Source organism: Wasmannia auropunctata, unplaced genomic scaffold (genome assembly GCF_000956235.1).
Source record: "Wasmannia auropunctata unplaced genomic scaffold, wasmannia.A_1.0 LD336092.1, whole genome shotgun sequence".
Classification (NCBI taxonomy): Eukaryota; Metazoa; Arthropoda; class Insecta; order Hymenoptera; family Formicidae; genus Wasmannia; species Wasmannia auropunctata.
In genome coordinates, this window is record NW_012026798.1 from 2,568,989 (window position 1) to 2,595,481 (window position 26,493).

Sequence of the window (26,493 nt, forward strand, 5' to 3'; positions counted from 1 at the left end):
AAAATTTGAAAGTAATACGTGTGTTTGCAGATATATAATTACATGCTAAATAATTGATTATTTACTATTGATTATTATACAAAAGAATTAATATAACAAATAATCTTCTCATTAAGGCTGTTTAGAATTAAAAAATAAAAAATAAAAGAAAAATATAGAAATAAAAATTCATGATGAATATATGAACAATGTAGATTATTGCATTCTATCTAATGTAAACGCTCAATTGAAGGGCACTTAGAAGCAATACTTTAATTCCGGGCATAAAGGAAGCTATTTGACTAAAATCTGGTCCTGATACTAATTGCGTATGTAAGTCCAATCCGCCCGTATAATTGCCATTTTGAATCATCTGTGATATTTGATGTAAGACTTGCAAAGTATTCTGAGATAACTGAAAAAAAGACAATTTGTTTGAAATATACACAATGTACAATAATATTATCACTACTGACTCACCTTATTTTCTCTAAGGCAATCGTATAACACTTCCAGTTTCTTTGACACATCTTCTATCTTCCTTTTGATTTGCTAGAAAGATAATACAAATATAAATGTTAAACAATAAAAAAAATGTATGTACGTATACGTATATGTTCAAAATTGATTATTTACCGGATTTTTTGCATTTTCATAACATTGATTTTTTAATTCATCCAATATCGTTTTTAAATGCAAATGTTGCTCGGGTATAGGTGCTTTAGGTTTTTCAGGTTCTGCAACCCTTGCAGGCATCGCAGGTTGCATTGGTTCAATTGGTTTGTTAAGTGGTACCGTATTCGGCACGCCTTGCCTGAATTGCGGATTATAAACTGCGGGAGGTTCCGGATAGAAGTTGTCTTGAGGTAATGGCTAAAAAAGTTACGTTCAAAATTAAATCGAAACACAAATCGTACAAATGCGTGCATGTAAATGCATATTCAGAAATTGTATATAAGGCTTACATTCGATTCTGGTTGATTAGTTTGAAATGGATGCATTATTGGATTTTGTAGTTGATAGTCCGTTTTCGACTGAAAAATACAAATAATTCATTCTTAATACAGGCTTTTCGGCCACTTTGCAGTGGTGATACGATAACGCCAGTCTATAACAGCATGAAAGCTTTCAGACAACAAAATCCCACATAGTTCACTTTCATCACTTTAATACTTAAAGTGATAATAATATCACAATCAAATGTGTGAAAAAAAATTCTTTATGCTTGTAAAATTTGTGGCACTTAAATTATTAATAAATGATAATAATCTGCTAATTGACGCCAGAATGCAAAGCAGTTTGAACTTTTTCGTCCGTACAACACGCTTATTAGTATTATATCACACAAAGATAAAAAGATTATCATAATCAATTAGATTAATTCTATTAAGTATGGGGAAACGCAGGAAACACTAAATAATATATTCTATAATTATGCGAAACATTGTAGAAATAGCACTCTCGACATGTGAAGCCGACTACCTTAACGTCTACACCCTTTGAATGTTTTGCCTTCCACTTCTTAGTACCAGAATGTTCCGCAGACATTTCGCAGTATAGTGCCAGTACTGGCTATATGATTTTAATATATACACATATCAGTATCAAAACGTAAAAGATTTATTCGGACGAAAGACAAGGGAATAAGTAGAAAAGACAAGGAAATAACGAGTAGGAACTATTATAATCGGAACTGAGCGATGCAAGTGAAAATGCGAGTAAAAATCGAGATGATTTACCTGTGCTCTGCTTTTCGCAATGGGCGGATCGTTCCATCCGGACGATTGCGGCGGTAATGGATACGCATTTTCGTTCCCGTATGCCTGCGTTTGCGAAGTAGGCTGGGATCTAACAGGATCGTACATCTGGGTCTGTGGCACATTTTGCAGCGGCGTCATTATGTTTGGCTGAAGCGGCTTGTACGGTTCCGGTTCCTTAGGAGTATTCATGAAACTTGGCGGTTGACTGGGATAAACGTTACCCGGCACAGGAACCTGGGGTTGATATGAATTCTGAGGGTAGCCGGGGACAGGTGGGACTTGCTGAGAATTGTACAGCGGATTCGACGGCGGGAAGGCAGTCTGACCGTACGACGGGGTGGATTTCACAGACGGATCTACCAGATATTTTGTTCTCGATTGCGGTCCGACACTGGACGGTCTCGAGCCGCTCAAATTCGAAGCGGATGTCGGTGGAGGTGGAGGAAGAGGCTGCGCTATCGGGGCCTGATTGTACGAGTGTGATGTAGAGTATTGATCGTAGATTGTAGACTGCATTTGAGATTGAGGAGGCGGGGGCATTCCGTACAGCTGAGTCGGCTGGGCGTTGAACTGATTCGTGGGTGCCCCGTAAGTTTGCTTCAGCGGATTCGTGTTCCAGTTCTGCGCAGATGTCGTTTGTTGCAACGTTTGCTGTTGCTGCAGCGGATGGCCTTGCGGCACCCTTCGCGGCTGTTCGTAGTAATTCTGAGCCGCAGGTTTCGCAACGTACCTCTGTTCTTGCATGTAACTTAAAGCTTTACACAGACGATCCCGCAGCATCGAGACTCGTTGCTCTTGGCTGTTCCCGAGATAGTTCAAGGCGGATTCTAGATCGCCCTCTGCCGCCAGCATCTCCGCGTACTGAGACAGCACAGTAGCAATTTTGTCGTTTATCTGAACTTCCCTGATGCCTTGGAGTTCCAAGGCTTTCTGCATTATCACGACCAGTTCTACCACTTCTTGAATGTCAGCGTCGGACACTTCAATCAGTCTGTTCAAATTACCGGAGCAAATGTAACAAATTTGCGCTTGCTTCTTGAGAACGGGATTTTCAGACGACACCAAGCGATCGCCCAGCATGTCTGTTACACACAATTCATATGATGCAAACGATGAGAATAGTAAATAATTGTAACAAATTAGCTCTGTAATATTATCATATCCTTACCGCACAAGATAGACCGTTCCTGTGGAAGCGAATGTGTAAATATGCCAACTAGTGCCTCCTTCCAACACTTTAGATCACTGTTCGTAACAACCTCTGCCCAATTTTCGCTAACTAATGAATTGATGAGAGAATTTAATGCACTGGAGTGCTCTGAAAAGTATCTGCACTGGGTACGTGCCAGTAGATCGGGACCAGCGGCCATCGAAAGAATTATAGCTTCGGCGTATCTTTTGCTAGTAAAGCACAAAGATACAGCGGCCTCAATATTTCCTGAGATGATGGCTTGAGTAATAAGACCATCTTCATCTAAAAGAATAATGCAAACGTAAATATGTTTGTAAATTTGTTGTGCTGCGGCATTAGTATTATTAATGTGTTAATTACCATCGGAAGTATTTATAACGTAAGTACTATCTGCAAACTTATTTGACACATTTTTGCTTTGGTCTTGTACAGCATCAAATGCAGTACTGCCGACCATAACATTTCCATTTATTGCCTAAGTCAAACAAAAAAAACACATACATGTGTAATTAAAGTTAAAATAATGTTCGCAAAAGTACGATTAATTATAGCAAAAGTGCGATATAAATATCAATGAAATCCTTACATTGTTAAGATTAGAGACACCATCTATGATACTGTTTATATCGTTCGGAGGCACAAACTGATTCAGCTTATTATTCATTGTCTCGATATTGTAGCCCAATATCTCCAATATGCTCTTTGTCACATTTTCATCAAAGTAGGCACGTACACATCTCCAGACCTTCTTGGTATGTTCGTCCGGGGACTTATCCATCTTTTCCTTACAAAACTCACTAAATTGCTCAGTTTCCAGTGTCGCCTTCAATTTGTTGGAACGTTGAATGAGACTGGGTTGTACGATTACTTGTGATATAATAACTTTCCTATTCGCTTTCTTGTTTAAGTTCGGATCAGCGGGCTGATTCTCGAAAATCAACAATTTACCACCAAACTGAAAATAACATATTTTTATTGAATAATTTATTACAAATAAATAATACTCTATCACAAAAGTGTTCTCTGTTTAATATAACAAGTAGTACAATATAAAGCAAAATTAAAAACTTACTCCGAATGATGCTCCAAATGGCCTTTTTAACCATTTAGGTGCTTTCGTTAATACTGCCGTCGTTCCTGTTTGTACTGTCGATTGGGTGAACGGATCCACTCCTGGGAACGAATCCCCGATTTTAGGTGTTTCTTGCCGTTGTCCACCTAATAAAGAATAGACAACAGCATGACCATCGAAACTACTGCCAACAATCAATCCTGGATTCCTCGGGCACCAAGACACATCAAAGTTCCACTGAGCTGTTTGAGCTAACTCGCATATCACCTCGCCGTTCTGTCATTCAAAAAATGATGATATTTAAAGTTCGACCAATGTAACGGAATTGCATATCAATTCAAAGCATTGCATACCAATGCACTTGAATTAGGATTCCAGCACAAGATTCGGTTGTCCTTGGCACAACTCAGGAGTAAATCAGCATCTTGCGGATTCCATGCGATCGAAAGAACACCACGCTGATGACCTTGCAGAGTTTTCAAAGGTGACGTTGGAACCCTCACGTCCCACAATTCAATGATAGGCGTTTGATCATCTTCAGATGCCAAGCACAATTGCGTTCCAATATCTGGATGCCACTGGGCAACTTTCCAGCGTACCTATATATAATTGGAACAGTTGTGAATTATTTCTAAACAAGTTTTCGTGAATTGTATGTCACAGTGTCAAAATGGAAAAGAAATTGTACCCTTGAATTTGCATCCGTCAATTTGAATATTGGCTTCTTTTCCTTCACGTTCCATATAACGCAGCATTGTGAAAATGTGGAAGCAAGAATGTCCTTCAAATGTACTGTAAAATGAAACAAGAATCACATTAGCTGGCTCGGTAGATCAGATTTGCGTAAACAATTAGTTTCGAAATGCAATTTCTTCGAGCAGAATTTAATTGAAAAAAAAAAAAAAACCTTGTCTGTTCCAGGCAATGTGCTGAACGTCTTCTGACTGTTGGCTTCTGGAGAGGGTTGTCGGCGTGTTTGTATTAATATCCCAAATAAAGATCTCGCTTTCTGTTGCACCTGTGGCCAGTTGATTTTCCTCTCGAAAAGGATTGAAGTCCATTGCCCTGACAGGACCGGCGTGCCTGTGAGGGCTGTTTATCAGACAGTTACTATCTCTGGCCAATAACTTTGCAGCAGAATACAGCTTTATAGTCCCATCCTCGCAACCGCCGACGATTATGCCTGCCGGATTATTTCCATAGGATCCCCAGATAATTTTGTGAAACCTAGATTGATGTCACTCGATTAATGTCAGCCTGGTACGTTAAATTTAACTTTATGCGAGTCACTGACCTGTGATCACTAGGGACGCTAGCCTGGAGCTCCATCTCGTACCCTGGCTGCTGTAGATTCAGCGAGTACAGATCTAAACTGGCCGAGGTACTGAAACTGGCGTCCAACTGCTGCGCCGCCGTCCCGGCAGCCAGCATGATGGGATGCTGAGCCGAAGGGGACCATGCTACGTTCACTGTCTTCAGCAGCTCCTTGACTTTCATCTGCACACGACAGCGGAGAAACACTTGCTCTTAGAGTTCCATACATTTTATTAAAAAAAAAAAAGTTACACGTCTTGATGAGTTATAAAAAAAAATCCTTTCGCGAGTGACATGATGGTATCAAAACAGAAAAACCGGAGCGCGATAGCGGTTAACTGTACGTAAATACAGTGGGACGATAGTGTCAAAAAATGCGATTGACGTTGCGGACAATCTGCGTCGTGGGGGAACGTCTACGTCCCGTCGTCCGAGCGAAATGCGATCGTCGAGACGATCCGACGGACCGTCCGTTCCTCGAGTGACGCGAGTCTCACCTTGGCTCGTCGTCCGAGTGGCCGTAAACAGGGAGATTCCTCGGGCAAAACGGCTGACACGCGGGGGTCCGGCGAGATGCGACGACCCGTCAAATCGAGCCTTCCAACGTGGCGTGCTGCTGCACGCGAACCGTCAGCAGTGCCGCCCTCCCTTGGCACCGTCGGCGCATTACAACATCCGCGCCCGGCCGCCCCGCCGCCGCCGCCGCGCGCCGGCCCGTCTTTCCGCGCGTCGGCTGCTGCTCCGGGCAGCGAATGGCGAATCGCTCCAGCGCGTCGGAGCCTTGGAGGAGCACTCGCCTCCGCTACGCTACTCACGGGAGTTGGAGCGTTGCTTCAGGACTGTTCGGGACGAGGTAAATATTATAAATATAAACCTAACCTAAATTTGAGCAAAAGTGGAATATTACGCTTTTCACGAGATTGTCGATTGACGAGCGGAACGTCCGTTTACGTCTGCTCGTCTGTCGTTTCCAGGGTGTGATTGCACTCCGTTTTCTTTCGCAGTCTTTACTTCAGAGCAATATACATTTATGGTATTGCATGAGACATTGCATCACCGGTTTGACGATTTCTGCGTCATGGTAAATTGTTGATCGTCTCACGACGGTTTAACGTCTACTTTTACTTAAAAGTGAGTTACAATTTAATTGACTGAAAGGATTCAGGATAATTGTAATGATATCATGCGTTGTTTTTATTTGCTATATAAATTTTTAAATTATTTTCTTTTGTACTCAATTTAGAATTACAGAATTGCTTTGACTTAATGATTATATATAAATCATATATGTACATTGCATTATATTTTCTTCTATTTTAAATTTTTTGTCTCAACTGATACAGATTAGATTTTTTGTAACATAATTATTTTGCAGTTGTATAAGGTGATTACATTAATACAAAAGATTATTTTTTATATTAATATAATGAAAACATATATTGAGAGATATAAAGCTGTGGCCATAAGTGAAAGCGCTTTAACAAATTGACGTAAACATTTTATATGTAACGAAAAATAAATTAAAAACAGTTTTATTAAAAAAATAATATTTATTTGTAACAATTTTAACATTTTGTTAGTCTTTTTTGGCTTTTATTTACCATCTTTAAAAAAAAAAAAAGCAATAAATTGAGAATGCTTTATAACCAAGGTTGTATAACAAAAATACAAATTTGAATTTACTACAAAAAATAAATTTAAATATTGATATAAAAAAATGACATGGCAAAAAAAGGAAATGTACAAAATCGTGAATTTTAAAAAGCAGCCTTTGAAAATCAAAACAATAACATAAACAATCTCTTTTCCAGAGTCCACTTCAGAAATTCTTGAAATCTTGTTTTTTTGTCGCAATGACCTGACCTACCGATCACGAAGAACTCGCGATAACGGATACCGGATCTGCGTGATAATTTCATGCAGCTTGGCAAAGTAAAATGAAGTGGAATTTCCCGAAACTGATTAGTGCATGAATTGACTCTCTGCCGCCACACGTCGAAAATATAAACAAGATTGATATGGATTAACGAGGAGCAAAATGTGGCCTAGATTAAGACGGTCACGACGTCTGTCAACGATCATTTTCCTGATCGTTGTACTGATAGGCGCATTTCTGATTTGGTCCAGGAGCAAGGAGAAAAGTGCCGATCCGCAATATAACTTTATCCGGTATGAATTAACAATTGATACTTGAATTGTTACTTGAATTGATTACTTGAAATGTCGATTTAAATTCAACGCTGCTTCTGTCTGTTACAGATCACATGGGAACCAGAAGGATTACATCGATCGTCGAGGGATTCATGTAGTAGTCGGTCATTACATAGGAGACTCTGTGGATTCCTTGAAAATTCCGAACATCACGAAAGGTAAATGAATTTAATACATCAGAAGGGGATTCTGCGAGTGGAAATGCTATATATTTTTCTTTTAGATGTTATTAATCAAAATCTGTTCAACCCACTGCCATTTGAAGGCAAGAATGGAGAGCCCGTAGTAATACATCCAAAAGATTTTTACAAGATGCAGCAGTTGTATCAAATTAACCGATTTAATTTAATGGCTAGCGATAAAATACCGCTAAATCGATCTCTACCGGACGTTAGGAAAAAAAAGTAAGGGTGCTATCGTCTAATTCCTTTGTTAGATAAACTTGTAATATCATCTAATTGTAAAATGTTTTTTAAACAGTTCCATTCAAAAAATGTTACAGGTGTCTTTCGCGGTACGCAAACTTAGGTAATTTACCGAAAACGTCTATCATTATAGTATTTCATAATGAGGCTTGGAGTACATTGTTAAGAACAATACATAGCGTCATCAACAGATCTCCGAGAGAACTGCTAGAAGAGATTATTCTTGTTGACGATAACAGTGAAAGAGGTAATTAATTACAAGATTATAATATTATTTTATCATATATATTTATATTTTTTATTATATTTATCATACATATTAACAAATTCAACTCTATTGTCTTGTTATTTGTTGCTAGAATTCCTGAAAACTCCTTTGGATGATTACGTCAAGAACTTGAGCGTCCCTACGAAAGTTCTACGATCTAATGAACGCATAGGATTGATAAAAGCGAGGATTTTGGGCGCGAACGACGCTAAAGGTGAAGTCCTCACTTTTCTCGATGCTCACTGCGAATGTACGGTTGGTAGGTAAGCTCTATTATTTTATAATAACATTTGAAACAATCTTTTCGAAGTTATGTACAATATAAATATTGTAATGTTTGCAGGATGGTTGGAGCCGTTACTTGAAGTGGTTGGTAAAAATGCAACGAGAATAGTCGCTCCAGTAATTGATATAATAAACGATAATACCTTCAGTTATACAAGGTAATTGTTTATTCTTGCATGCATCGGTGATAACATCTTGATAGAAAGCTTTAGTTTTTTTCTCGATGTTTTTCTTTACTCTTTCGTCAATATTTTGAAAATTACTTATTTCATAGATCGTTTGAGCTTCATTGGGGCGCATTCAACTGGGACTTACACTTTCGCTGGCTAACTTTGAACGGTCGTCTATTGAAGGAAAGACGCGATAACATTGTCGAACCATTTCGAACGCCCGCAATGGCGGGCGGATTGTTCTCGATGAACAGAGATTATTTCTTCAAATTGGGCAGCTACGACGATCAGATGCGAATCTGGGGCGGTGAGAACTTGGAGCTGTCATTCCGAGCCTGGCAATGCGGAGGCAGTATCGAGATCGCCCCGTGCTCTCATGTCGGACATCTCTTCCGAAAGTCCTCTCCTTATACTTTTCCGGGCGGCGTCGGAGATATATTATACGGCAATCTTGCGAGAGTCGCTTCGGTATGGATGGATCAATGGGCGGAGTTCTATTTCAAGTTCAATCCTGGTGAGATTATTATTAATGGTGATACACTTTATCATCATTACGAATTTATTTTATCTATTGGGTTAGATCTTTAATTTCATGGACGAGTGGATTCTTATACCTCGAATTTCATTAGAGGCGGCCAGACTAAGATATAAGCAGCAAATTCGTTCGAGATTAGCTTTACGCGAGAAACTGAAGTGTAAAAGTTTCGAGTGGTACTTGGAGAATGTGTGGCCGGAGCATTTCTTTCCAACGGATGATCGATTCTTCGGGAGGGTACTGTTGATTTTATTATATAATGCAACATAAGCTGTCATATACATGTGTATCATATATATCTATATTTATTTAAAAATTAACTTATATATATATAAATTAATTTTTAAATAGTGTTTTATTAAATTAAGATTAATTATAATATCATTCATGTCAGATAGTGCATGCTGAAACAAAGAAGTGCATTATGCGACCGAGTGCGAAAGGTTCTTATGCACAACCTTCAGGGAACGCAGTCTTACACTCGTGCATACCGCGGCCGATGCTCAGCCAGATGTTCGTGATGACCAAAAGCGGAGTGATAATGACCGATGAAAGTGTATGCTTGGACGCACCGGAGCGAGATACCCAACAAAAGACGCCAAAAGTGAAAATAATGGCATGTAGCGGTCGCGAAAGACAGAAATGGCAATATAATGAACAAGTACTGTATTTCTTTGATAAAATATCAGCTTCTTTTAGCGACTTTTCTAGTTTACCAATTATTATTTCCAGACGAAAGTATTTTTGCACGTGCCTTCCGAGATGTGTCTTCAGACGACAACGGACGATGACACGCTTACAATAGCGGCTTGTACTAAGAATCTCAATCAACAATGGATCTTGGAACCAGTTCCTTGGAAGTGATAATCGCGATGTCACTATGTTATTAACAAAGATGAAAAGAAGACTCAGTGCCTTAATGAGCTGTCAGCCTATCAGTAACTAAGTAATATATATTTTTACTGGTACATTAATTTTGCGACAATTTGCAATGGGTGTCATTATAATGTAAAATTAATATTTTTTACTTTTATACTGACGAAATCGAATAGAGCATGTACATCTTTGCTCTGTGACAAGGTTTGAATTATGAAATAAAAAGTAATAGCTACTATTTATTAATTCACTCCTTTCTCCGTTACTTTTTCTCCGTGTCCTTCAATTCTGCATCATTATAATTAAAATTTCTTTAACTTTCTCGTTTTTTTAAATTTGCAATTTAATTTTGTTTATTATTCACTCTTTAATCTCCTTTCCCTTCTCTTCTATTGTAGTCTGTTTTTTTCTGTAAAATTGTATTTAATATTTTACAACACAGATAATTTATATATGTAAAAAAATGAGCACAAAAACATGGTACTTTACATTGTGCGGTCTTTTCATCTCGTAAATGGATCTCGTTTCGCCATCTAATGGATGAGATGACTGTGCTTGATCACGGTTAATAATCTGAACATGAATGATCCGTTTCGAGAATAAGAATGCGTCGATGCCATAATTATCGTGCTCGTATACGTGAGCATCGTTTTGCCATATGGCTTCCTATTAACGTTATACCTTTCAAAGTAACGGCGTATAAACGTCAAAGTTGAATAACTAGTTTGGAAGTGTCTTAAATAAATGCACGTGGATCGCGCGGGGACACGTTCCTTACGCGATCGATTTGGCATTGCCTTAAATAGGCAATTCTCCGCTGTCGCAATTCCGAAGAAGATGCGTATTGTTGATGATTCATTGCTAGTTAAGGCCCTGCCGACGAGTCATCCTTATTGTCATCGTCGCCAAGGCTAAATCGAAACTGCTTCAGTTTAATGTCGTTTTGCTGTAATCTTGAAACGATGAAATCATTTTTACAAGATCCTTTGTTTCCTGTGAAATGTGAGTTATTCTATAATATATATTCCTCCCAAGGAATATTCCTTTATTTAAATACTAAAAATAGTATATTAATACAAATCTTATAATTATAGAATATTAACATAAATCTTACAGATTTATAGATTTTCGAAAAAAATGCATACGTCATGCATTTATTATGTTTAAAGAAAAACGCGAATAAATGTAATAGATTTTCAAAAAATATTTAATTATAGTCCAACTGCATGATTATGTATGAGTTTTATGAATAAAATTTAGCTACACATCCGACGTATTCGCCTTTTTTATTTTAAACGTCCAATTTAACTGACGCTGTCGCAGTACAACATTCCTAATTAAAAATAACGCCTCAAGGATCTCGGTTTCTTCCAACTCTGATCAACTACAGTAGGCAAATATGTTTGCCGAAGGTTAACATACAATATATATAGTTTCCTTGCCAATAACATTTATTCTTTAAAGTATATTATTATTTTTGCGTTTTTAATGACTTTTTTCCGAGAATCTATTGTATATCGTTTGATTAAGAGTTGGGCCAATATTTATGTATTTTAATAGTTTAAAAAATACCTTACACATACATATATGTGATACATGTTTTATTTCTATTATTATCAAATTGTATATCTAAATGTAATTTTTATGTTAAATTTTTCTAAAAACTAAAAACTTTACTGATATATATCAGTTTATGAAATTGCAACAGAAGATAAACAGCAGCGTGTTGTCTTTACTGCATTATTTTTCATTATCGTATTGTACAACTTATGTGTACAGCAATTATGATAAAAACGTTTGTATGTATGAATTTAATAATTATTGCATGAAATTGCGCACACAATATAATTACAAACGCAACATTATCTAACGATTTTGGATGAATTATCTGCCGAAATCTGAAGCCTCAAGGTCGGATTGGCGAACTGATTGGAAAGAAAGAAACGTTCGTTTAAATCATAATGCGCGGTAGGAGATCGATCTCTGTCATATCGTTTCGGCGTGATTTCGATCCAGACGATACGAACGAGTTGCATCCGCGGGCTACTTGGCACAGTTTACCGATATCTGGGTCAAAGTCACGTCCTCGGTGAGGCTGAGAAGGCACTTAGCCCGAAGCGCACTATTCCGCCCGTGCCTTCGGATCTGATCACCTCCAGGCCAAGTTTGGTCGAGATGAGTGAGACTTTATTTATGGATTCACGTCGTATCCGAAACGAATAATTTTTTTTTCCCCGCCGACGAAGGTAACCGAAGCAACACGATACACCGTGCATTTTGCACAAAATTCTAATTAAATTTACTCTTTAATTCGAGAGAAATGTTGTATAAATATGTATCTTATATAAAATATAATATAAAATTATTTATATTTGTGACTGTAGAATACGAATAAATGGATGTAGTTTAGAATTTTCTCATAATTTTCGGAATTCAGCGTCAAATCACGTCGCCAACTCGTCCACCGGCAGTGCAAGTGTTCCGGTTCTCACACACCTATGACCCTGGTCAAGTTGTCGTTTCCCACATTAAATTGCGGTTCTTCTTCTTAATGTGGGGAAAAGAGAACTTAATTTCCTGAAAACGGGAATGTTTTCGGTTGAATCCGTCACTGACCCCCACGACGAGCTGTACAAGAAAAAAAAAGAAAAAAAAAATGATTTTAAAAAGCAGTTGGACGCGCGAGAAAAAACACCAGCTTTACGCTGAAGTCTGGCTTCTAGTTTACAATGTTGCTTTACGGAACAACTGGTGTACTAATGATAATCTAGTTGCTAGCAATTAACAAAAATTTCAAGAGTAAATCGTCGTTGAAAAAAATTAAAGACATTTACGACAGAAGAATCATTGAATCCACATTTGTCAATTTTTATAAAAAAATAAACATGTCTAAAAGAGCTTACAGAAATTAAAAAACAAATAGATCATTTTAATAAATAACATATATAAAATAAACATAAAAAATAAATAATTTATCAACTGTATACTGATTGCGCTGCACTATTAATATAATGTAAAGAACAATTACAACAAATTCGTTTCGCTAATATATATAACTGTTGTTCCCTCCGTCAGTAATAAAAGTATCTTATTCTTGTATGTCGAAGATTTGCAGAAAGGATTTGGTGGGTAAATGCAATTATACACAAAGTAGTCTTCCTTATATATATATTGAATCATTATATATATATTTTTTTGCATCAAATATTACATATTGACATATATACAGTCATCATCGTGCTGCACACACAAAGGCGTGACTATACGTAACTATAAATGTCATATGGAAAATAGGAGTGACGAACAATTATAGGATCGTTCACGGACGTCATCTTTACTCGATCATCCCGCGTTCGATGAGCCAACCGCGTCCTCACGCTCATGAGTTGGATTGGCCACGTTTAGCAGAATGTTTATTTTAAACTGTTGAAAGTTTTCTTCGCGCTGATTGGATTACACTTTCAGATCTAGAGGAATATATAGTCCTATCTCAGCGAAGAAGACTTTCACACTTGCAAAAATAAACATTCTGCTGAACGTGGCCGTTGAACAATTTCAATGGATTATTCGGCAAAGCAGTTTCAATCAACAATCTAAGTTAACACAGTTTTCTGAAGTACATAATTTCTTTCTTGAGAAATTTTTAATTGTAGCACTTATATCATTCAAATAACCATTATTTTCTAATAAGAACATTATGTTGAGCTCTTACGACATAATTAAAATGAGAATAATCAGGAGGTTTAAAAGGAATTTCAAAATTAAAATAAATTTTTTTAAACAAAACGAGGAATTTTCAGCTACTTTTTGGGACGAACCATTAAAATGTACTTCGGCGGAGTATCGTTCATTTTTCACGCAATGCACAAACAATTTATTAAAAGAGAGAACGTGTATCTTATTCTCTGCAACAGTTAATAAAACAATACTACGATCGTCCGTCGATCGCTCGTCCGATTGAAGACGCTTCGCGCTTTTTCCATGCTCTTCAACATTTGACTATAGATATATAAGTAGAATCTGTGGGATTGAACTGAGCTTGACAGCGCTTGTGTGTGTATGTGTTCGTGTAAATGTACGTGTATAATTTACGTGTCCTTAAATATTACTTGTTCTAAAGGTAACGAGCGCTTTATAGCTTCCTCGGCACACGGCGCCGTTTCCGTGGCTAATAGTTAAAAGTACGTATAACTCGGTAACCTCGGTCAAATCACAATCGTGGTGGTACGATTTATATTTATATGTATATATTATCTATATATATATATATTCACATATATATCTGTATATATATATTTTTTGTATCTATATACCTCATATAAAAATTAGAGATAGTTCTTTACAAGTTCTCTTAATACATACCGCGCGCGGTTGACTATATATAATTACAGGATGGTGGTACGAACACTCGTGCGAATTGGATCGACAGTCCCATTAGAATTCGACGATAGCGACGATCGAGATCGCGGTAGGACCCAGAGGTGGCTACAGGCCAGACTTAAATCGTAACTAAAATAAGGATCTATAAGCCAGACTTAAATTAATCGAAGTAAGATGTCACGTCGTCGTGATGGCATACGCGCAGCTGCGAAATTAAACCGATTCTTTGGTCCACGTATCGCGAAATTTTACTCTCGTAATTTAAACATTATCGCTTAATTTAAGAATATTGCGTTTCTCGAATAGCGCGTTCACCGTCGAGATGACATCTAGACGCGAATTGTCAAGGCGATCGAATGATCCTTTATGAAATTGTGGAATAATGGAAGCGTAATATCGGGATGATATCGGGACGCGATCGTGGCGCAAAGATGTAGTAAATCTTGTTCAAAAAAAATTTCGGGGATACTCGAAGGTCCGACGCTCATTGCACATCGCTCATCGCAGCGTTACGTCCTACGGCTTTGTCTAACTAAAAGATTGAGCCTCGCGAATACGAATTCTAGGTATACATCGCTCTTATGTGAAAAACGCTTGCATAGGCACTGTGCCGTACACGCTACATATCCTTATCATTAATGTCGTTGCTACGATACGCACTTATACAGTGTAGTCGTCGACGAATTTATGATTCGCGACTGAAAGGTAACATAAGGCCCGCGTGCTGAGGAGCACCGCACAGCTCGCGCAAACGCTCGAACAAAACGTTACAGTTTCCTAACGGCGACCAAGCGCTCTCACCTCTCTACTCTCCTCCGCTAATTCTCTTTCTTTCTTTCGTCTCTATTTTTTTTTCCTTCATCTCTGGCTTTGCCGGCTGTCGCAACTCGGCGCGGAGATCGGAGATGGCCGCAGAATGTCGCAAGTGGACGCGAGTGACCGGTGAAATCACGCACGCGAACTGGAACAAGAAGCCCCGAGATGAGATCGAGAAGTGCGAGGCGTGTCTCGCACCGCGAGAACCTGACGCAATTTAGTCGAGTAGACGCGGCGACGACGATGACGACGACGACGACGACGGCGCGAGAGATGAGAGAGCTCTCGGGAATCGCTCGAGACGTCTCCCGATTAGAAATTGCGAAAATGATACGGATCTCCATTCACGCAACCGCGTCGCTTTTGACGAAACGTTCAAACGTAAAAGGTTTTTCTGGGACTTGTTATTAAAATACGTGCTTGTTCCAGATGTTAGGCTAATCGTAAATCTAAAATTAGTAGTCACATCCGGGATACTTAAAACTTTTTATACCACAGTTAAAACATAAGCGTATGCTAACACTAATTGAATAGGTTAATCAATAAAGACTTTTAAGAAATTTCATCAGCCCCTTCTTATCACAAACTTTTTTTTTCGTGAAATATGATCGTAGCGTACAAGGATACATGATTTATAGGCAAATTGTTAAATTATTATATTTATCAGATGTGCGCAATTTAAAAGAAAATTCGCAATTACAGGAGTATCTCTTTGCGCGTCAATAACTGGCGGGATGCTGCGAGAAAACCGATTTCCAGGCCTCGAGGTTCTCTGATCGATAGGATCTCACATCTCTCTCTCTTTCTCCATCACCCTCCGTCTCTCTTTCTCTCACCCGTCAAGCCCCCTTTTCCTTCTCTCTTCCGCCTTCGCGCGAGACCGTCGAGACTCTCGCTCGGCGTGGCTCCTTTATTGCGTTTCACTTTCGCGATGAGCTTACCCGTTCGATCGGGGCGTGGCAAAAGTGTAACGCAAGAGAGGTCCGAGGCCATCGGCTTGCGATCGTACGTACGCGTGTGAAGGAGAGAAACAGGGCCCGCGTATACGCGCCAGGGCTTCACCCGAGATCTGCATTGTGCGAGCTTAGTCACCGCGCGTTCGCGCAAGGCCGCGTTACGAAACGCCAATAATAAGAGTAAAATGAGGAATTCGACGGCGGGATCGGAACAAGGGAAGGTAGAAATATGTATGTATGAGAACGAAATGTAAGGGAACGTAGAAATATTGAATGCTGTATACGTGTTATGGTATTGGCCTTTTTTGAGAAAAAAATTGAGATATTAAATTTATACGAGAAGTTATATTCAGCAACTCTATCATTATAGAGAGAGTGGAGTTAAGAAATAGGAAAGATTCTTTTGATGCATCTGTGAACAAATATACACCGGATAACAGATTAAGAATTTAAACATCGAAAATACACACACATACACAGAAGTTAGGAAAATAAAATCGAAAAACAGAATAGAGAAAAAATGAAAAATATTGATTATTGAAGAACTTAAATTAAATTACACCTAAATGTGCTGTGAAGTAAGCAAAGCAAAAATTAAAAAACCATATTAGCATTCATTGGTATTCATAAATAGTTTATAACAAGTTTTTCACGTATATAACATGCAATATATTTTCTCGTGAAAGAATATTTTTACGCGCGATCTCTAGCCGCTATTTGAAATTCAAATTGCTCCAAAATCTAATTTCGACGTCACAATCGGGGCAAGTTGTTTAACCTTTATCGTTTAGCGATACGAGATCTACCCGCGAGATTGCTCCTATCTCGAAAACACCCGCGTTGCGTAGATAATATCGTTTAGAAAGCGCAATAATTTTGATCCGGCGGTATTAAATTCATGTCGGCGCACACGGCGCGGGCGCGGCGTCGTCAGGAAGGACGGCAGCACTTTCCGCCACGGCGATTCGAATAATAATCCGGTAGATATTTATTAGATCCTTCCCTACGAAGCCGCGGTGCAAAAGTAGATCGCTTCGGGGAAGCGCAACCGTTAAAATGTTGCGGTTTACGAGTCATTGTCGGCCCTATCGCACGCCGGGATCTCTCTGCGCGTTTGCATCCGCGCGTAAGTCCGCGCGTAGAAAGTACGGGCCGTTTTTCTTTTTTTCGCCGAGCTCCTCGCCGCGCGATGAAGTGGGGAAGGGCGTGGAAAAAACGCATCCAACAGATGCGAGATGCACCGCGGGGGCGCGCGCACCTTGGGCCACTCCGTAGCTCACGTCATCCCCGAGCCGGACGGGTTCTCGTTACGACGTCACGAATCACTGATTCGGGTTAATCAAGGTCGGATTTACGTGTACCACCTCCACACCAGGCCTTAGAAAGCGCCAATAAATTTGCACCCAATATCATACCGGAAGCGACGATTAAATCGCTTCACGGCGAGCGAACCCCACGCGACGACTTCGCCGTCGAGATTGCTGCCGTAATCGAACGGGGTTTGCGATAATAATATTTTTTTAAAGTTGATCTGAAACGATTTATGACGACCGTTGAGTTGCGATGAAAAGCAAGAGCCACGATGGCTTCTTACAGAAGTAATGCGTTTAATATATTAATGCATTCTTCACGTATTGATTGTTACGTTTTCATTATCGTTTACAAATAGACCCTCTTTATATCTTTTTATCTTTGCGATCCAAAAATAAAAATCAGTATTATCAGATTACATATTAGATTATAAATTTGGAATCGAATCGTTTCGATATTTATACATTTGCGTGTATTTGATTTCCGCGTTATCGTGATTCTCTTATCTCCGTAATAACGACTGATTCTTGAAACGAATGCGAATCGGTGAAACACAGCTTGGATAAATTGATATATTATATCGACATCGCGGCCTACGCGAGTCCCGCAATTAATCGGAGTCGCTCGAGATAACACTTTCAGTCACGAAATTGACGTGCTGTTTGTTTTCCGCTTCGACGATGTCGGCACGATCTAGAAAGCGCAGTAAACTCGCGCCCGAGGAGCCGGGAAGCGATTAATCCGTTTTTAAGACCGGTCGAGATTTTCAACTGCGTTCCGCGCGCGTAGAACTCAAGAAAACCGAACGCGCGCGCCTGTAATAGTGATATCGCGTGTCGCGTGGGATTATTTTAATGACGAAAGCAATCCGTAATTTTAATACACTTCCTTTAATAATCGAAATATAAGAAACTTGCGAACGACACTGCGTGCGATTTTTAATAATTGTTGCGATCCAGTTCGCCTTCCTCGGCGAAACTGGATCCTAAATGAAAGTTAAAATTACCAACAATTAATTATATCTATTTTTACTACTTAAAAATATTAACAAACGAAGGAGAGGAAATTAAATTGATGGATTTAATCATTTACAAATTGCAACAAAAATCATGGAAAAGCTCAGAAAATGTATAGATTTAAAAAGAAATTACAAAATTTTGACTGCTTATTAGTTCTAGTGTTAAACCCGTTTGCAGATTTATGTTTAAATCAAAGAGACCTGATTTTTAATAATTCGACAAAGTGTGTATGTGTGTATATAAGAAATCGTCTATATTTTTTAAATTTTAGATTTGACGTAAGAGAAAAAGAAAGAAAAGAGATAGAAAGTTTGCTACAATGTAGTAAACAGCCTTTCTTCATTTGAAAGAATTTGCAAAGGTAATAGAATAGAAATAAGTAGTTTTAATAAAGGTGCGCAATGATTGACTGTAAGACAGAATATATCCATCCGCCACTTAAGCCGTAAAAGCCTTCTAATTTAGCAATATGATTTAGCGGAGGTTGCACATTCAATCTTCCACAATCGTCCACACGAAGATCTTTGCGCACGCACACACGTGATGATAATATACACTCACACGTAAAGACCTGGCACACGCGAGGCATTCACGCACACAAGCTTTCGCACTTCTTTTTTCTCTACGTGAAAGATACTGGACACGTGAGGTCCATAAGATCTGCCCTCACACGAAGCTCTCGCACATAAATCTACCTTGTGCACACGCAAGACGGATAGACAGTCATACGATTCCCCCTTACGCTTTAGCGTTCCATTATGCCTTTGACCTCTCTCGCGTTACGCTCCTGCTACCAGGAATTGATTGGGTTAATCCTGAGGATCAAGCGGATCCCTCCTGGAGGAACCCGCACCTGCGTTACCTGCATGGCGCTCGCCGCGCGTATCGGGCGAACGCGCTCGCTAGAAAGTGCCGATAAATTTGCACCTGACTTAAAGGAGCGGAAGACGATTACATCGTTTCACCCGGGGTACGATCTTCAGCGACCGTCCGCAGGAAACGAGGGGATATATCATCATCCGTGTGGGATTGCCCGCGGTGGGATTTACCAGGCACTCCGCTCGTTTACTCGCCTCTTCTTGCCCGATCATCGCCGGCAGGAAGCACGCGGCTTTTCCACGCCGTGAAGAGATTCCGCGCCGCGCCACGCCACGCCGCGTCGGTCTCATATCGCGGGTCCTTTCTTCACCGTAGACATTTCCGCGGTTCGATGAGAACCTCGAGAGATTTCGCACCGTTCGCCGCGCCGCGCCGTTCGCCAAGAAGTGCCGGCCGGAATGATACCCGTTCGCCGCCGTAAGTTTTTGCCCCGGCCCCGCGCGAATACGCTGCATATCGGCGGATATCGTTTCCCGACGCGTCAGCCACAAACAAAGCATTACGGTCGAACAAGCGGAGCAGAAACGCCTGGCTTACATCCCGCTGTCATTTGCCAACCGTCGCGCGAAAAAAAAGCCACCTAACGAGATGTGTCAGTAGCAATCCACGTTAAAGCGATCTTCGCGAGATCAGATATTATACGTTATATATGTATATTAAATGCCTAAACTCTACAAGAAATTAACGGGAATATATATATATATATATATATATAGTTATATATATATATAAAATATGTTCCCGTTAATTTCCTCTAGAGTTTAGGCGTTTAATACGCAATGAGGAAAACGATAACGTGCGGAAATTAATATCAATAAATTGTCACTTGTGTTCTTATTTAATTCTCCCGAGCGACAGGATTAGATAATTCAGAGACCGCATGATACAGTATACCAATTACCATCTCAAAAACCATACGTATGTGAGTATCACGGAGTTCGTTAAGTTCGCGATTTAGATCCGGCCAGGATTCACGTCGCTATGATGATTGCGTCTCTCTGCCGGCGCGATAATTACATATTAATGACGGCTGGATACCGATTTCTTTTCCCGGCGCGAATTGGTTTCAGAGTCGAAGAAGCGTAGAGCCTCCCAAGTTCTCTTCCGCTTCTTCAGAGCAGCGACACTTCGTTATGTGTCTTCGCGCGTTTCGCGGAATTTCAATTGGAAGGTAAACGTAATTGACGCGTTGATAATTCTCGAAACAAACTTTAATTACATTCTTATAATTCGATTGACGACATTAATTGCACGCGCTTACGGACGTTCCGGCGTTTTGCGTATCGGATTGTATCTCAATGTTGAAAGAAGAGTTGAGAAACGTTGCTCCAGGTATTCGCGTTTTATCTCGCGGCGGATAATACCCGGCATATTTCCGCGATACGTCACCGGCTTCCCCGATTGAAAACTTAATGATCCGAGGTGCGCGCGGAGTGCGACGAACTTTCCGAGCTCTTCCGATTTCCCAACCGCGCCGCCGATCGGCAGCGAGATCTGCCGATCGGCAGCGAGATCCGCCCATCGATTTCTAAACACTGTTTTATTATCCGGCTTCCTTCAGCGCGGATCATTGGGCCCGACGATTCCGCGATTCGCGGATTACGCTCGAAGGCGCCCGAGTCGCCCGAACGTCTGAAATTCACTTTCTAGGTCGTAAAATCGAGCGGTCGCCCATCAGTGGCGTTTTCTGCCGAAGCGAATCGTCTCGCGTTCTCCCCGAACTTTTCCTTTCATCAATTTTTTTTTTTTTCGTTCGTCTCGGATCGCAAACCCCTTTAAGGCGCGCGGCGATTTCAATGTCCGTCCGGTACTCGCAAATCTTGCTACACGCGACGCGACGATCTCGCGTGATTTAAGCGCGAATGTTCGTCGGTATACAGACTTAACGCTTGATTATGTTGAGCGAAAAATGAATATTAAACTGAGTATTGTCTAATAAGGACATATCACTTTTCTTCACGTCTCTTGTAGCTACGTAACTTGTGGATTTTACATTTTTCTTAGTAACCAAGATATTATTACTAAAAAGACTTACTACTCTGTATTACATCAGCCTGTTGCGAAATTTTTCTTGCCATTGAATTTTTGATATTTATCGTATATAATATTATATATACAATATACATCTGTTGGTATTTGAAAAAAAAAGCCAATGCATGCAGTTTATTCTACGATTAAATGATCCGCACGCAATTTCTTCGGATGATACTTTGCGTCGAACTCTCGAAATTGGACTTCTGTAGCTTCGAGCTGAACTCGTCGCGCGAACGGAATGCGTCGTGAAAGGTGGAAAAGTGTAGGGACGATCGAAAGGATTGCAACGGCCTTAATTACAGTGTCAGCGCTTTTTTCCGTGCTATTCTTTCTTCTTTGCAAATTAGTCATGCATTATACCATCGTAATATGCGGCGCGGCTTTAACGTAATTTAAGAACAATGTCGTTTTTCTCACGGGATTTTCTTACCATTTGCAAATAATGTTGGTCGGCTGATGTAACTCATATTTTTGTCCGGATATTTTTATCAATGAAAAACTTTGTATTGTAACGATTCAAACCTACGATGATGAAACGGTAATTGAATGCAACTATAATTCTCGATAGGTAAATAGAAAGATTGCGACAGCCTGCAAGCATAAATGAATTACGTCTTATATATACATCATTCTGTTGATGAGCCTGAAATTCGACCTGCGAAGAGAGTAGAATCGATATAAAATGCTCCTTATAATTAATATTGAGCTTGCATGTGAGAAATATAAAAGAGAAGACACAAATATTGAAGGGTATTTGAGGTAAAATAGAAATTCTTGAAAAATTTCATTTGCAAATTTTGTACTCAAGTGTAACTTTCATCTTATTTCAAAAATATAAAATTTTAACACGGGTAATAATTCATTTATATACTTTAAGTTACATCATACACAAAATGTATTTTGATAAAATTGAAAATATATAGTAATAATTAATAAAATTAAATATTAAATTTTTACAGACCGAAGTGTAAGAAACATATTTATATCTTCTCTTGCAAAATGAAAGTCTATATTAGATATTTTCTTAATTTTTTTCACAAATCGATCTATAAATTACGATTATTATCAACTCCGCCTATTTTTCTATATGACTTTCCGGCTCACTCAAGCACGCGTTTAAGTCTAAGATTCTAATATTGTACGATATTTAGTGTAAGTTAATTGTTTATCTAACTTTATTATTAAGGCTCTTTATATCGACCCGGTTGGATCTATTCTTCAGGACCGAAGGACGATACGTCCTAGAAGTTAGGCACATGTTTCTCTTCAAGGCACCACATTTTAATTTTTAGTTTCTTTCAAAGCGAATTAAATCTACGGATTCAAGGATTGTTAATCCTTTAGTTGTAACGTTATGCGAATTTGTTTCAAAGTCTGTAATTATTAAAACCTATAGAATAATAAAACTGATTCGACTGCTGCTCGCCATCTTGAGCAAGGAATTATACATCGCCGATTTTTAGGATTTATCTTTACGAATATAGATCACTTTCTTTTTTTTCACAGATCTTGTCGGTTTATCTTTATTACGTTTCGACCTATAGGAATTTCTACGAGGAATGATTATCTTCGTGAATAGCTTCGAATTAATTTAAGATCATCTCAAATAAAACAGTTCTTCACAGCGATACCGTTGTGAAATCTTGTTGAAAGTTCAATTTTTTCAAACTCTTAGTCGATCCCGATCGCTCGAAATATCGGATTTTCTCTTGTTCTCTGACTCCACCGCGCTCTGACGAACCGACGAAAACCTTTCTGAACTGGATTACCATGCTTATGGCCGCGCCCCAGGACTCAGGTGTTATTGCCGGGAGAGAGTGGCGGCGAGTTGACTTCCCTTTGTTCCTCCTGGACGCTCTCCGGTCTGCTAGCCGTACTGCTCGACCTTGAACTGAGATTGTCCCGGTCGCTGAAGTACGACGAGTCACCTCGCTTCTCCTCCAGCTGCAGCTGTTGCTTGTCGTTCCTGAAGTCATCGGTTGCGTGGCCCAGCAGGCCGGGGAAGTACGGTATACCCTGCCGTTGCGAGGTGATCTTTCCCATGAAGCTGCGGATCTCTTCGAAGTAGGAATCGTCGGCCCGCGGAAGTTGGCCGTGATACTTCGATCTGACCTCGTCCAGTATCGTCGGCCCGTCCGCATCGTGCTTCTTCAGATGACGATCCAGATTGGTCTGCTGGCCGAAGCATCTCTCGCAGAGCGGACACTTGAACGGCTTCTCCTTGTTATGGATGTTTCTGACGTGACGTTGGAGGTTGCTGGAGATGCTGAAGCTCCTCTCGCAGTACTTGCACTTGTACGGCTGCTCGCCGGTGTGCGTCCGCAGGTGTCGCGTCAGGTTCGCCGATCTCGGAAAGACCTTGCCGCAGAATTTGCAGGAGTATCTGTCCTTGGGCTTGAGACCGGCCTGCACGCTGATCGAGTAGGGCGGCAGACTCGAGCTCTGTTGTTGCGGCTGCTGTTGCTGCTGCTGCTGCTGCTGCGGTTGCTGCTGTTGCGAGGGATGATTCTGCTGATGCTGCGACTGTTGACCAACGGCCGGACTGACGGCTCTCGCGGTCGGCTGCGAGGACGAGGAGGACGTGGACGACGAGGTCGAGGAGAATCTGTTGGGCGGCAGAGGCACCATCGTGGGAAGCGCTCTGACTTGGATCTTTGGCAGATCGGGCACCGGCGAGCTGTGATGATGTGATCTGTACATCGCCTCCAGAACCAGCGGGTGCATCGCGTGATGCTGAGGGAAGAGCACCGTGTGATAGGGCAGACCGCCGCCCAGGCTGTTCTGATTCAACACTTCGATCTCGTTCTGGTTCTCATCCCGGAGCCGCTCCTTCTTATGATCGACGCGGAGATCGAGCGGCTCGCAGTCGAGCTCGTCCTGATGATTCGGCTGGGGCGGTCTGGCCGCGGGGCTCATGTGCGGCTGCTGCTGCTGATTCGTTGGGCTCGACAGGCCGCGGCCGTGGCCGTGGCTGAGATCGTATGGCAGCTCCTCAACGTCCGGCACGCGGACGCTCAGGGGATAAATGCTGGCTTGCTTTGGGCTTATGTGGCCCGGCATTTTTCTCGGACTCGAATCCTTCTCCCGCATGGCTGGAGGATACTTCGGGTCGTGCAGCAACGTCGGGGGCAGGGTGATGCTACCGAGGTATCCGCTCATCACACTGCCGCTATCACTCGGCCTTGCTCCTGCTCTCCGCTTGGGATAATCTGAAACATGGAATAATAATTCCATGTTCAATTCCATGTTAAATTCATAGAGTGTAATTTTAGCGCGTTTAATTTAACTGACAAATTTTAAGAGAATTATATCTTTTTGTTTATTAAATTGGAAATGTTTTTTTATATCAACGGAAAAGTAATTTCATAGAATATAACGTACGAGAAAAATTATATAACTTACATGTTTAATAATTTTTTGTAAGCAAATTTTTAAACTCGAACATAACGAACAGGTTTGATTTTGATCATTCGGGCACACATACATTTTGTATCAATATTAATATTTGTTTTTACATACATACAATAAAATAAAAACGCCTAACGTGTTAATAAATAATTGAATCACGTGAAGATTTTAAGTAGGATCGTTTTGCTGTACTAGCAAATAGGTAAATCGAAGACAGTTTTGAAACGAATAATTATTATATGATTAAGACCGAAGACAGTTCCAAAAAGATAATTATTTTCGCATGCATATCCGAATCACTTGCATACTGTGAGCAATTAATAAAAAGTCTTCGCGAAAATTTTTATCATGATAAGTTCTTTTCCTTTGTTTTGACCTACAGTTAATATATTTAGAGAGAATATTATATGGTAAAACACGGGTATACTAATCTCTTAAGCAACAGTAAAATTTAAAGTTGACAGGACAATAGCAAAAAAAAAACGAAAAATGTGCTGTTGAGCAACGTAGATGTGCGGAGTTGAAAAAAATTTTAAGGTCACGTCCGATTACGACACTCAAAACGTCAGTCAAAAGTAATTGAATATACCAATCCGTGGCATCTCTAGATAGACACAACCGATTATTAGAGATACGTATCGTGTAACTTCGATCGGTTGACAAGCGAGTCTCATCGCTTGTGCTTCATAAATCAAAAATCCATCGTGATGGACTTTCTTTCTATCGCTCGCGATAGAACCAGATTACGCTAAGTCGAGAAGAATAGAGAAGCGTTATAAGGTCGCTATGAAAACGACGCTATTTGGAAATATTAGTGAAAGGATCTCCTTCTCTCTCTCTCTCTCTCTCTCCCTCCCTCTCTTTATCTCTCCTTTCTCGATCGACGTCATCGTGAATCTTTGCCGATCGTAGAGCCGCGCGAAAGAGGCAGGCAGAGATAGGGAGAGAAAGAGAGAGTGAAAAAAGGGAGAAAGGCAAAGAGAGGGAACGCAACGGGACTCGATAAATCAAGGCATCAATCGCGTTGTGATAAATGTGTCTTCGGCCCGCGGCTACGGCGAAGATTTTAGAAGCCGAAGAAATCGATCTCCCGGGCAAATCGACCTGCTCGCATTTTTACCGTTCGACATCAGACGTCGGGGATAGAAAAAGAAAATATAGATGGAGTAGGAACACCTGCCAGATACGTAAGATGTGTCTATCAGATTTTTACGATCTCGTATTATGGATCATTCAGTCGAGCCTTTCTCTCTCTCTCTCTCTCTCTCTCATTTTATGCCTCGCTTCTAAATGCTTTACCGTTTCACTCTGGCACGTGCTTCGGACTCCGTAGCGCCCGCTAATTGACAGAATTTTATTAATGGATCGCGATCATACGCGCAGTTAATTTTGCTCGGATTTTTTCTGCTCCGCTCGTCAGCGAATGAACCGTGTTCTTCCGCGATGTAATGAAGTAACGATATCGGTAACAATCCGAAAGAGATACTCGTTTGTTTACACAACTTGTCGATTAAATATAAACATGCTATCAGTTTGTTCACGTCTTGGAGAACAAGTGAAACATGAGATAAGTTTACAAAAAAAGAAACACCACGATAAATAC

At 40.2% G+C, this 26,493-nt stretch overlaps 3 protein-coding genes across 5 annotated transcripts in view; 1 reads left to right on the forward strand and 2 right to left on the reverse strand.

The window, feature by feature from the left end:
- Positions 1 to 164: 164 nt before the first annotated feature.
- On the reverse strand, positions 165 to 5,968 carry LOC105463011 (protein transport protein Sec31A). Of its 2 annotated transcripts, XM_011710002.1 has the most exons (15): positions 5,815 to 5,968; positions 5,298 to 5,500; positions 4,911 to 5,230; positions 4,692 to 4,795; positions 4,357 to 4,602; positions 4,004 to 4,279; positions 3,518 to 3,886; positions 3,292 to 3,406; positions 2,908 to 3,213; positions 1,719 to 2,821; positions 1,462 to 1,551; positions 945 to 1,013; positions 616 to 852; positions 460 to 531; positions 165 to 394 (listed from the first exon to the last, which is right to left on the reverse strand). In XM_011710002.1, the coding sequence occupies exons 2-15, from the start codon at positions 5,498 to 5,500 to the stop codon at positions 206 to 208; spliced, it is 3,699 nt and encodes a 1,232-aa protein (XP_011708304.1). In that variant the 5' UTR covers positions 5,815 to 5,968; the 3' UTR covers positions 165 to 205. The 2 variants fall into 2 exon arrangements, with proteins under 2 accessions (XP_011708304.1, XP_011708305.1); XM_011710003.1 differs by lacking the exon at positions 1,462 to 1,551.
- An 83-nt stretch (positions 5,969 to 6,051) lies between these two features.
- Positions 6,052 to 10,337, forward strand: LOC105463012 (polypeptide N-acetylgalactosaminyltransferase 3). Of its 2 annotated transcripts, none has more exons than XM_011710005.1 (11): positions 6,052 to 6,170; positions 7,129 to 7,486; positions 7,577 to 7,686; positions 7,752 to 7,932; positions 8,031 to 8,200; positions 8,313 to 8,480; positions 8,565 to 8,664; positions 8,781 to 9,190; positions 9,306 to 9,448; positions 9,606 to 9,872; positions 9,944 to 10,337. In XM_011710005.1, the coding sequence occupies exons 2-11, from the start codon at positions 7,356 to 7,358 to the stop codon at positions 10,073 to 10,075; spliced, it is 1,812 nt and encodes a 603-aa protein (XP_011708307.1). In that variant the 5' UTR covers positions 6,052 to 6,170; positions 7,129 to 7,355; the 3' UTR covers positions 10,076 to 10,337. The 2 variants fall into 2 exon arrangements, with proteins under 2 accessions (XP_011708307.1, XP_011708308.1); XM_011710006.1 differs by lacking the exon at positions 6,052 to 6,170 and adding an exon at positions 6,191 to 6,448.
- A 12,857-nt stretch (positions 10,338 to 23,194) lies between these two features.
- Positions 23,195 to 26,493, reverse strand: part of LOC105463013 (transcription factor hamlet-like) — a 23,740-nt gene continuing 20,441 nt past the window's right edge. Inside the window, exon 2 of the mRNA XM_011710007.1 lies at positions 23,195 to 24,691. Coding sequence (XP_011708309.1) covers positions 23,277 to 24,641 — 1,365 coding nt within the window. The 5' untranslated portion in view covers positions 24,642 to 24,691 and the 3' untranslated portion in view covers positions 23,195 to 23,276. The remainder of the gene's footprint in view (positions 24,692 to 26,493) is intronic.

What these genes read in the sequence shown, in the direction of transcription:
- LOC105463012 (XM_011710005.1), top strand. Translation starts at nt 7,356, where the DNA reads ATGTGGCCTAGATTAAGACGGTCACGACGTCTGTCAACGATCATTTTC. An exon ending in TGACGATAACAGTGAAAGAG is followed by an intron (nt 8,201 to 8,312) that starts GTAATTAATTAC and finishes ATTTGTTGCTAG; the next exon opens with AATTCCTGAAAACTCCTTTG. An exon ending in ATGATCGATTCTTCGGGAGG is followed by an intron (nt 9,449 to 9,605) that starts GTACTGTTGATT and finishes CATTCATGTCAG; the next exon opens with ATAGTGCATGCTGAAACAAA.
- LOC105463011 (XM_011710002.1), bottom strand. Translation starts at nt 5,500, where the DNA reads ATGAAAGTCAAGGAGCTGCTGAAGACAGTGAACGTAGCATGGTCCCCT. An exon ending in CATTGCCTGGAACAGACAAG is followed by an intron (nt 4,796 to 4,910) that starts GTTTTTTTTTTT and finishes TTCATTTTACAG; the next exon opens with TACATTTGAAGGACATTCTT. An exon ending in CAAAGGGTGTAGACGTTAAG is followed by an intron (nt 1,014 to 1,461) that starts GTAGTCGGCTTC and finishes TGTATTTTTCAG; the next exon opens with TCGAAAACGGACTATCAACT.